The sequence below is a fragment of the Ovis aries genome, chromosome X (genome assembly GCF_016772045.2).
Source record: "Ovis aries strain OAR_USU_Benz2616 breed Rambouillet chromosome X, ARS-UI_Ramb_v3.0, whole genome shotgun sequence".
NCBI lineage: Eukaryota > Metazoa > Chordata > Mammalia > Artiodactyla > Bovidae > Ovis > Ovis aries.
Window position 1 is genome coordinate 84,748,385 of NC_056080.1, and position 12,636 is coordinate 84,761,020.

The 12,636-nt window shown below is 40.0% G+C and overlaps 1 protein-coding gene across 2 annotated transcripts in view; it reads left to right on the top strand.

Annotated features, from left to right (window-relative positions):
• Nucleotides 1–12,636, top strand: part of CD99L2 (CD99 molecule like 2) — a 132,327-nt gene that overhangs the window by 85,935 nt on the left and 33,756 nt on the right. For both annotated transcript variants that reach the window (XM_042242020.1, XM_027963148.2), the window contains exon 2: nt 5,093–5,155. In XM_042242020.1, coding sequence (XP_042097954.1) covers nt 5,093–5,155 — 63 coding nt within the window. The remainder of the gene's footprint in view (nt 1–5,092; nt 5,156–12,636) is intronic.

A 12,636-nucleotide genomic window follows, 5' to 3' on the forward strand; every position in this document is an offset into this window, starting at 1 on the left:
TGTGTATTCTTGCCACCTCTTCTTAATATCTTCTGCTTCTGTTAGGTCCATACCATTTCTGTCCTTCATTGAGCCCATCTTTGCATGAAATGTTCCCTTGGTATCTCTAATTTTCTTGAAGAGATCTCTAGTCTTTCCCATTCTACTGTTTTCCTCTATTTCTTGGCATTGATCACTGAGGAAGGCTTTCTTCTCTCTCCTTGCTATTCTTTAGAACTCTGCATTCAGATGGGTATATCTTTCCTTTTCTCCTTTGCCTTTTGCTTCTCTTCTTTTCTCAGCTATTTGTAAGGCCTCCTCAGAAAACCATTTTGCCTTTGTTTTTCTTGGGGATGGTCTTGATCACTGCCTCCTGTACAGTGTCACGATCCTCTGTCCATAGTTCATCAGGCACTCTATCAGATCTAATCCCTTGAATCTATTTGTCACTTCCACTGTATGAAGGTAAGGGATTTGATTTAGGTCATACTTGAATGGTCTAGTGCTTTCCCCCACTTTCTTCAATTTAAGTCTGAGTTTGGCAATAAGGAGTTCATGATCTGAGCCATGGTCCACTCCTGGTCTTGTTTTTGCTGACTGTATAGAGCTTCTCCATCTTTGGCTGCAAAGAATATAATCAGTCTGATTTTGGTATTGACCATCTGGTGATGTCTATGTGTATAATTGTCTCTTGTGTTGTTGGAAGAGTGTGTTTGCTATGAACAGTGCGTTCTGTTGGCAAAACTCTGTTAGCCTTTGCCCTGCTTCTTTTTGCACTCCAAGGCCAAACTTGCCTATTGCTCCAGGTGTTTCTTGACTTCCTACTTTTGCATTACAGTCCCCTATGATGGAAAGGACATATTTTTTTGGTGTTAGTTCTAGAAGGTCTTGTAGGACATCATAGAACCATTCAACATCAGCTTCTTCAGCATTATTGCTTGGGGCATAGACTTGGATTACTGTGATATTGAATGGTTTGCCTTGGAAAGAAACAGAGATCATTCTGTCATTTTTGAGACTGCCCCCAAGTACTGCATTTTGGACTCTTGTTCACTATGAGGGCTACGCCATTCCCTCTAAGGGATTCTTACCCACAATAGTAGGTATAATGATTATCTGAATTAAATTTACCCATTCTGGTCCATTTTAGTTCACTGATTCCTAAAATGTCGATGTTCACTCTTGCCATCTGTTTGACCACTTCCAATTTGCCTTGATTTATGGACCTGACATTCCAGGTTCCTATGTAATACTGTTCTTTACAGCATCAGACTTTACTTCCATTACCAGTCACATCCTCAACTGGGTGGTGTTTTCACTTTGGCTCTGTCTCTTCTTTCTTTCTGGACTTATTTCTCTACTCTTCTCCAGTGCCATATTGGGCACCTACCAACCTGGGGAGTTCCTCTTTCAGTATCCTATCTTTTGCCTTTTCATCCTGTTTGTGGGGTTCTCAAGGCAAGAATACTGAAATGGTTTGCCATTCCACTGGGGATCCAGCAAAGGACTGTGAACCCCTGGGAATTTGACTTTGGAGGCCAGTGTGATTTGATAACAGAACTTCCACAGGACTGAGAAAGCAGGTTCTTGGAGGGCACAAACAAGACCTTGTGTCACCAGGAGCTGGGAGAAAAGAGTAGTCCCCACAAGAGACTGAGCCAGACTTACCTGTGAGTGTCCAGGTTTCTCCAGTGGAAGTGGGTCAACAGTGGCCTGCAGCTAATTTGCTAATAGGTATATAACTCCTTACTAAAAACTAGTAAGGGGGCACCCTTTCTGCCCCGTTCTGATGTCTATGTCAAAAGCTTTCTCTATTCCTTTTATACTTTAATGAAACTTTACTACACAAAAGCTCTGAGGGATCAAGTCTCGTCACCGACCCCAGATCAAATTCTTCTCCTCCAGAGGCCAAGAATCCCGGTGTCGTTCATGGCTCATGGCAACAACCTTTCAATAGGAAATTTACTCTATTTACACTCACTTTTTATTAGCATAGTTATACATATCCTTGTGTTAGACAGTATGGAAAGTCCATCTTTTGTATTTAATGTATTTTTTGTTTTTTCCATTTGGTAACTTTTGTTGAATTTTAGTTGTTGGTATTAACTTTTCATTCTTGAATAAGTTAGAGGTTATACATCCTATATCTCTTTTTTTAGTGGTTACCTTAATTTTTTTTGCTATAGGAAATAGATATTTAAAAATAAATTTTTAAGAACAGTTTTAGATTTACAGTGCAAAGCTAATACAAAGAGTTCCCATGTGCTCTACACCTAGATTATTGTTATTAACATTTTATATCAGTACAGTACATATATCACAATTAATGATCCAACACTGATACACTGTTATTAAAGTCCAGATTCAGATTTTCTTAGTTTTTTACTTAAAGTCCTTTTTCTGTCCTAGGATCTGATCCAGGGTACCACGTGAATTTCCATCATTACATCTCCTTTGGCTCTTTAAGCTGTGCCAGTTTCTCAAACTTAGTTTTTGACAGCCTTGAAAGTTTTGAGGAGTATTCAGTTCAGTTCAGTTGCTCAGTCAAGTCCAACTCTTTGTGACCCCATGGACTACAGCACACCAGGCTTCCCTGTCCATCACCAACTCCCAGAGCTTGCTCACACTCATGTCTATTGAGTTGGGGATGTCATCCAACCGTCTCATCCTCTGTCGTCCCCTTCTCCTCCCGCCTTCAATTTTTCCCAGCATCAGGGTCTTTTCCAATGAGTCAGTTCTTCTCATCACATGGCCAAAGTATTAGAGTTTCACTTTCAGCATCAGTCCTTCCAATGAACATATTCTGAACCTATTTCCTTTAGGATTGGCTGGTTTGATCTCCTTGCAGTCCAATGGACTCTCAAGAGTCTTCTCCAACACCATAGTTCAAAAGCATCAATTCTTCACTGCTCAGCTTTCTGCTCCAACTCTCACATCCATACATGACTACTGGAAAAACCATAGCTTTGACTAAAAGGACCTTTGTCGGCAAAGTCATGTCTCTGCTTTTTAATATGCCATCTAAGTTGGTCATAACTTCTCTTCCAAGGAACAAGTGTCTCTTAATTTCTGGCTGCAGTCACTACCTGCGGTGATTTTAGAGCCCAAGAAAATAAAGTCTGTCAGTGTTTCCATTGTTTCCCCATCTATTTGCCATGAAATAATGGGACTGGATGCCATGATCTTGATTTTTTGAATGTTGAGTTTTAAGCCAGCTTTTTCACTCTCCTCTTTCACTATTATCAAGAGGCTCTTTAGCTCCTCTTCTCTTTCTGCCATGAGGGTGGTGTCATCTACATATCTGAGGTTATTGATATTTCTCCTGGCAATCTTGATTCTAGCATGTGCTTATCCAGCCCAGCATTTCACTTGATTAGTCAAGTATTTTGTAGGATGCGCCTCAGTTGGAGTTCTTCTGCTCTTTTCCTTGTGATTATACTGGGGTTATGGAGTTATCCTTCCTTGAGGAAGACCACAGAGGTTTAGTGCCCTTCTCATTGTATCAAGGGAATATAGTATTGGGACTTCTGGTGGTCCAGTGTTAAGACTTGGTACTTCCACTACAGGGGGCACGGGTTCCATCCCTGGTCAGGGAACTAAGACTCCACATGCTGTACAGCAAGACCAAAAAAAAAAAAAAAAAAAAAAAAAGGGCAAGGAATATAGTATCAGTATAACTCATCACTCTTAATCTTAATCTTGATCACCTGGCTGATGTAGTATATATGTCAGTTTCTCCACTGTGAGGTTTCTTTTCTCTTCCCCACCCTTTATACTATAATGTTGGAAGGGAGTCAGCACTTATGGAGAGGAGAAATGTCTACATAAATTAATGTGAATTCTTCTGTTTTTATGTTTTTGCTCAGTCATTTATATCAGCATAGAGTCGTGGATATTTATTTTATACATAGGGTCATAATCCAGTACCACTTTATTTTGCTACTTTAAATTTTTCCAGCTTTAGCAATTGAGAACTCTTTTCTGTCAGTTCTGTGCCCCTTTGACATATACCCACCAATATAAAATATTTTTAAAAGTACTTCCTAGCACTGTAAGAAGCTCAGATCTCATCTAGATATTTCCTGTCCCAATTCTAGAATCAGCTATGTCTCCAAGGAGGTCTGGTTCCTTTTATTGGAAAATTGTATTTAGAAACCAAATCTGGGTGCCAGGTGTGTTCATTGCTACTTGGGTGTTGTTGCTTCTAAGCCTTTTCATCTGATAGAGCAAGGGGATGTATATCTGAATACTAACCCCATGTATATGCACATGTTTGACTATTTCTATATATAACCATATATATATATATATATATATATATATATATATATATATATATATGGCTAAACATTATTCATACTGATGTCTCCAATTCTAGTCAACTGTCATATGAATCTCTTTCTAATTCTCTGGTCTGTAACCTCCCTCTCCAGCAGTGAGAAACCTGGCTTCTGTAATCTACTGTCCATTTACTTCAGTATACGTGCAAAGTGGTTTGCTTGAGACTTAATGTGTATACCCTGTGGGAAACTACATGCCTACCTAGAGGGAAGGAAAGCTGTCAAGTTCAGTAGCAATCAGGGTTGGGCAGATGGGTCCACTTCTGAGGATAAATTGTGAAAAACTCTTCTGCACAGCCTTTTTAGTTATGTGTCAGATACTAGCCTAGGTGTAGGTGCTGGGGTTGGTGGCGGGGAGCAGGTCCTAGGTTGCCAAAATGCAGAGTAGCCTTTGTATGAGAGTTGGAATGGGGTGAAAGAACTTGGCTCATTATCAAAAGTCATACTATGAAGAAGTTTTTTCTATAAGGTTATATTAAATACTTCATTTTTCATACACTTGAACCTTCAGTCCTCTAGTGGACTGAGGACTGGTTTTGTTTTTTTTTTTGGTTTTGTTTTGTTTTTGCTGTTGTTTTGGAATCAATAGATTGCTTGCTGAGGGATATCAATTCAGTGTATCTTTGGGTGGCTTCAACTGATTTCCTTTTGTGGAATTGTCTTCATAACACTGTCTAAAGGGAAGTGACAGTTACAAGAGTATATTTATATTATTTTATTTCTTTCCAAAAGAGTTACATTTTAAAATCTTTTTTTTTCTTTTTAATTTTCAGGATCTGGGGACACTGGTGATTTCCGTCTGGAGGATGCAGTGGAAGGAACTTCTTCAGTAAAGCGTGAGTAGTAAATCAGAATATTAAATGCATATAACAGTGCTTAATATGCACTACCCATTTAGAAACATATTCAAGGAAAACAGTAGATGGCCTGTTTCACTTAATCAAATCAGTTCAGTTCAGTTCAGTCACTCAGTTGTGTCTGACTCTTTGCGACCCCATGAATTGCAGCACGCCAGACCTCCCTGTCCATCACCATCTCCCAGAGTTCACTGAGACTCACGTCCATCGAGTCCGTGATGCCATCCAGCCATCTCATCCTCGGTCGTCCCCTTCTCCTCCTGCCCCCAATCCCTTGCAGCATCAGAGTCTTTTCCAATGAGTCAACTCTTCGCATCAGGTGGCCAAAGTACTGGAGCTTCAACTTTAGCATCATTCCTTCCAAAGAAATCCCAGGGTTGATCTCCTTCAGAATGGACTGGTTGGATCTCCTTGCAGTCCAAGAGACTCTCAAGAGTCTTCTCCAACACCACAGTTCAAAAGCATCAGTTCTTCGGCGCTCAGCCTTCTTCACAGTCCAACTCTCACATCCATACATGAACACAGGAAAAACCATAGCCTTGACTAGATGGACCTTAGTTGGCAAAGTAATGTCTCTGCTTTTGAATATACTGTCTAGGTTGGTCATAACTTTTCTTCCAAGGAGTAGGCGTCTTTTAATTTCATGGCTGCAGTCACCATCTGCAGTGATTTTGGAGCCCCCCAAAATAAAGTCTGACACTGTTTCCACGGTTTCCCATCTATTTCCCATGAAGTGATGGGAAGGGATGCCATGATCTTCGTTTTCTGAATGTTGAGCTTTAAGCCAACTTTTTCACTCTCCTCTTTCACTTTCATCAAGAGGCTTTTTAGTTCCTCTTCACTTTCTGCCATAAGGGTGGTGTCATCTGCATATCTGAGGTTATTGATATTTCTCCCGGCAATCTTGATTCCAGCTTATGTTTCGTCTAGCCCAGCATTTCTCATGATGTACTCTGCATAGAAGTTAAATAAGCAGGGTGACAATATACAACCTTGACGTACTCCTTTTCCTATTTGGAACCAGTCTGTTGTTCCATGTCCATTTCTGACTGTTGCTTCCTGACCTGCATATAGGTTTCTCAAGAGACAGGTCAGGTGGTCTGATATTCCATGTCCTTCAGAATTTTCCACGGTTTACTGTGATCCACACAGTCAAAGGCTTTAGCATAGTCAATAAAGCAGAAATAGATGTTTTTCTGGAACTGTCTTGCTTTTTCCATGATCCAGCGGATGTTGGCAATTTGATCTCTGGTTCCTCTGCCTTTTCTAAAACCAGCTTGAACATCAGGGAGTTCACAGTTCACGTATTGCTGAAGCCTGGCTTGGAGAATTTTGAGCATTACTTTACTAGCATGTGAGATGAGTGCAATTGTGTGGTAGTTTGAGCATTGGTTGGCATTGCCTTTCTTTGGGATTGGAATGAAAACTGACCTTTTCCAGTCCTGTGGCCACTGCTGAGTTTTCCAAATTTGCTGGCATATTGAGTGCAGCACTTTCACAGCATCATCTTTCAGGATTTGAAACAGCTCAACTGGAATTCCATTACCTCCACTAGCTTTGTTCATAGTGATGCTTTGTAAGGCCCACTTGACTTCACATTCCAAGATGTCTGGCTCTAGATTAATCAGATATAACATGGTTATTATAATTTGAATTATTTAAAAGAAAATCTGGATATTTAAAATCCTTTGTTTCCTTTATGGAGAATACTAAAAATGTGTAATAACTGATCCAGGATTTTCTCTGACTCAAGTCATAGCCCTTGCTGGTTTGACACCCCAGCAGTGACCTCCAAGAACTAGCTTTTTCTAGCTCAGAAAAAGATACCTTGAAGTGAATAAGGGATTTGTTTCTCTTTTTAGATCTTTTTATAATGACTATTCTTTATGTCATGTCTGTGTGTAACCTCTCAAATGCTAAGCTTTATCATCAATTTCTCTTTAAATTTTTTTAAATTTAAATTTTTCTCTCAAGGTTAACCATCCTTTTTTTCTTTTAACTTTTCTTTTTTTTAAAATTTATCTTAACTGGAGGCTAATTACTTTACAGTATTGTGGTGGTTTTTGCCATACATTCATATGAATCAGCCATGGGTGTACACGTGTTCCCCATCCTGACCCTCCCTCCCACCTTTCTCCCCATCCCATCCCTCAGAGTCATCCCAGTGCACCAGCCCTGAGCACCTGGTCTCATGCATCGACCCTGGACTGGTGATCTACTTCACATATGATAATATAAATGTTTCAATGCTATTCTCTCAAATCATCCCACCCTCGCCTTCTCCCACAGAGTTCAAAAGTCTGTTCTTGCTGTCTCACATATGGGGTCATTGTTACCATCTTTCTAAATTCCATATATATGCATTAATATACTGTATTGGTGTTTTTCTTTCTGACTTACTTTGCTCTGTATAATAGGCTCCAGTTTCATCCACCTCATTAGGACTGATTCAAATGCATTCTTTTTAATAGCTGAGTAATACTCCATTGTGTATATGTATCACAGCTTTCTTATCCATTCATCTGCCAATGGAAATCTAGGTTGCTTCCATGTCCTGGCTATTGTAAACAGTGCTGCGATGAACATTGGGGTAGACGTGTCTCTGTCAATTCTGTAAACCATTCTTTTAAACATGCATGAATACTTAGAAAGTAAAGCTGATATTGCTTTGGTCCCTCCTCATCCTGTAACACCTGCTGTCATTCCCCAGAGGGAATTGCCTAAGCCAATTTGGGATATGCTGGTCCCAATTAGTTTTCTCTGCTGTTATGAACATCTATACATATAGGTTGTTCAGTGTTTTATGTTTTACGTAACATGTATATGGCTTCTTCATTTCAGTTATATGTATATATTTCACAACTTAAAAAATTAATATGTATTGAATACCTGAGTAAATATAGCTCTCTATGGTAGTTTCCTTTGTTACAGGATGTTGTAACAAAGTACCACAGACTGGGTGACTTAAAACCACAGAAATTTGTTCATTCCCAGTTCTGGAGGCCAGAAATCCAAAATCACAGTGTTGACAGAACATACTCCTCTTTGAAGGCTCCAGGCGAAGAATGCTTCCTTGCCTAACCTAGCTTCTGGTGGCTCCAGGTGGTCTTCAGCTTGCAGCTGCGTGGCTCCTATCTCTGTCTCCATCTTCACTTGCCCTTCTCCTTCATGTATGTGTCTTCCTCTCAGTCTTTTATAAGGACAGTTTTTGTTGAATTTAGAATCTACCTGGATAATCTCAAATGATCTCATCCCATGATCTTTACTTAATTACATCTGCAAAGACCCTTTTTTTCCCAAGTAAAGTCACATTCATAAGATTAGTACTTGGCTATATATTTTGAGAGCCACCATTCAGCATACTACATTTTATATCTCATACACAAACGTTTGCTTCATGAAACTGGCATTCCAGTGGTATGGCTTCAGCCATGGCCAGTGATGCCACTTCTTACTGGCAGACATGTGGTTTGTTTTTATTTTGCACAGTTACACATGGGACTTAAGTGAGCATTCTTGTCTGTTTCCTTCGTTCTCAAGTATAATGAAACTACAAGGCCAAAGGGTATATGTATTTTATACTTTAATAGATGCTGACAAATTGTTTCCAAAATGATTGTGCCATCATGTACTCCCACTGATACTGTTATGAGTACCTTTTTCCCCAGACCTTCATCATCACCAGATTTTACCAATTAAAAACATTTTACCAGTATGATGGACAAAAGAGATCCTATTTTTTGGCCATTTGCATTTTCCTCTTTGAATTGTCTGTTCATATCCTTCCCCCATTTTTCTGTCAGGTTGCTTGTCTTTTTTTTTCTAATGAGTATGAAAGGTCTCTTTGTATATTCAGGATTGAGAAAGGCAGGGACTCAGGAATTAGACTATGTGTGTCTGAACTCTGCCTCTGTCACTTATCAACTGTTACCTTGAGTGAGTTATCTGACTTTCTTGAACCTCCATTTCCTCATCTGTTGCATGAGGTTAATAATAATAATAAATTAGTAATAATTGTAAGAGTTCAATGAGATGGCCCCTGTGTTTAGCAGAGGGCTTGATACAAGGTGAGTGCTCAGTGTCAGCCATTATTATTGTTATTTGATTTTATTGGACGGGCTTACTGTGGCTGGGCCTCTGGTGTAAGAGTCAAACATATATGATGAATGTATACCTACTTAAACTGATCAACAAAGTCAACATAATTCCCGTTTAACCTCCAGATAGAATTTTTGCAGATATAGGCTGATCCTAAAATTCATATGCAAATTCAAGAAACCCAGGGTAGTCAAAACTGTCTTGAAAAAGATGTTGGAGGACTCACACTTCCAAATTTTAGAGCTTTACTACAAAGCTGCAGTAATCAAAATACTCTGGTATTAATCACAAAGGTAGACATAACTCAATGGAATAGAATTGAGAGTCTAGAGATGAACTATTATATCTGTGGCCAGTTGAATTTTGACCAAGGTGCTGAGACTGTTCAGTGGGGGAAGGAATGGTCTCTTCAATAAATGGTGTTGGGACAATTGGATATCCACATACAAAAAAGTGAATTTGTACCGCTGCCTCACACCTTATACAAAAATTAACTCAAAATAGGCCATATACATAAAAATGAACTTCTAAGAGATTTATAGTTTTGTGTATGGTATGAGGTGAGAGCCTTGAGCATTCTCAGGCCTTTCCTGAGCATTTCCATAGTCTTATACATGCAGATGTCCTTTTAGATTCCCAGGAAAATCAATATAGTTAATAACAGTGATGGTTTTAATGAAATCGTTTAACATCTCCAAAACCAAACATGACCACACAACAAAACAAGCATAGTACATGTAAACACACACCCAATTTGTAAGTTTGTTAATTTCCTGATGGAGGACTTTTTAATATTTCTGTCCCTTTCTCAGTTGTGTGCCAGCCCATCTGATCTTCATCAGCGCCCATTAGCCAGTGTGTCTGGGACCACCAGAACATGTGTCTTTGGTGGAATGGCATCCTTTAAGACCAGGACAATCTGCTGTCCTTTTTTTTCTATCTTAGCTTGCTTCTCATGTGACTGAGATTTCCGAGAGATAGGCTCATCCGTCTCTCCTTGGCTTAGTTGTTTTTCCAGTTGGAGAACATTTCTCCTTTTTCCATTGTATATTTTTTATTGCAAGAGTCCCTGACACCTCGGTCAGGGTATTTGTATGTGACATCCATTCATCAATATTGAATAATGTTTACTGGGTGCTTGCTTGTTGCCAGGCACTTCCCCAGGAGCTGGGCATGCCACGTGGACTAGGGCGTTGCCCTCAGGGAGCTCTTTTCTCCAGAAGGACACAGTACATATAACAATTTCAGATGTTACGTTATCCAGTGCACTCCAGTGTTGTGGAGTGCACTGGAGCAGATGCAATAGGGTGATGGGACAGGGAGGGCCCAAAATAGGGGTGACGACTTTAGATTAAGCAGTAGAGGCCTCTTGCAGGAAGGGTGATAATATGCAGGAGCAAGAAAACAGCCTTCAAGGCCAAGTGATCAGGTCTGAGAGCTGCGAGGCAGCAAAGAACCTCATTGAGTCTGGGGCCTAGAAGGTGGCCTGTGTGGCTAGAGTATGGACAGTGTTGGAGAAAAGGAGGAGCAGTTGGCAGGGGCTGGATCATTTAGGGTGTTAGCAGGTATGGTGACCACTTTACTATAAGTACAAGGGGAAGCTCCTGGAATATTTTTAAAGCTTTATTTAGAGAGAATTCCCATACCATACAACTCACCTATTTAAAACATACAATTTGATGTTTTCTGGTGTATTCACACAGTTGTGTATCTATCACTATAGCCAATTTTAGAGCATTTTATCACCTTAGAAGAAATCTTGTTCCCTTCCCTTAGTGACCCCTGATTCCTTGATTCTTCCTCTACCCTAGACCCCTTGGCAACCACCAGTCTCCTTCCTGTCTCCCTGCATTTCCTTGTTCTGGGACATGTCAGTGGAGTCATATAATGTGTAGACTTACATTTGGCTTCTTTCACTTGGAGTAACACTTTCAGGGTTCACCTTGTTGGTTTCAGAATTTTGCCCCTCCCTCTCCCCTGCCTTCACACCCTTTTTCCTCATCTCTCCCTTTTTCACTCTGTGTGCAGTCATCTCACAGGGGGACCCGCTTTTTCTTTTGCCAAATAAAGCTTTTTATGAGTGCCCCAATTTTCTCCGAATGCCATTGGCACTGTCATAGAGCCATACCCAGGGGAAGCGGCCCAGCTTATTGACTGTTTGGTTGTGGCACACCTTACAAAGAGGCACTCCCAGCAGGAGTGCAGTGTTGTTGGCTACATTCACTGAGCATCAGAGAATCCTTGTTAAGTTTGTCATTTTGAGTGAGGCTTCACAGAAACAGATGACTATTTTAGGAGCTCACTGCTTTGATGACCTTGGCCTACTCTTCTAATTCCTTAATAAGTAGCTAGACTTTGCTCATCTCAATTGTTGATGATAATAAATCCCATTTAAAGGCTCACGATGAGAAAATCTGAAGTTAATGGTATCTTAAAAAGTACACAAATCCAACATCATGCTCTGCATCACCACAGGCTCAGGCTCTGACAGAGCAGCTGGTTCCCTAGACATACAAGGAACATATACTCTTGAACTGGCACCTGTAGTTCTTCAGAGAAACCAGGATCCTCCAGAAACTGGGAGTAGTAGGGTAGAGTTCCACAAAGCCATCGTGATCACGATGCTATGGCATGGCTTAAGGATAGACATGTAGATCAATTGAACAGAAATTAGAGTCCCAAGTCCTTAACATCTCTGTTTTTTTTCAAGCTGGAAGAACTATTTTTTACACAAGAGCTATATGAATCATGGATTTTAAGCTAATAATACGTAAGTCACAATTGCTTTTCTGAATATTGCACAAACAGCGGTTTCAGTAATGTCATTTCTCTTTCCTAACTATGTGTGTGCTAAGTTGGCTTCATTGGTGTCTGACTCTTTGCAACCTTATGAACTGTAGCCTTCCAGGCTCCTCTGTCATGGCAATAATACTGGAGTGGGTTGCCATTTCCTACTCCAGGGGATCTTCCTGACCCTGGGATCAAACCTGCATCTCCTACGTCTCCTGCATTGGCAGGCTTTACCACTAGCACCACCTGGGAAGCTGTACATATAACTATACACATAACTATACATATCACCATAATACAAGATATACATAAAGAGCCTCATTTAGACAGGTAAGCTGTACTTCTTCATTTTTAAAAATTTTTATTTCATATTGGAGGATAGTTGATTAATAATGATGTTAGTTACAGGTGTACAGTAAATACACCTTACAGCCATACCCATACAAATATCCATTATTTTTCAAATTATTTTCCCATTTAGGTTATTATAGCATATTGAGCCAAGTTCCCTGTGCTATATGGTAGGTCCTTGTTGGTTATCTATTTTGTACTTCTTCATTTTACAGGTACAA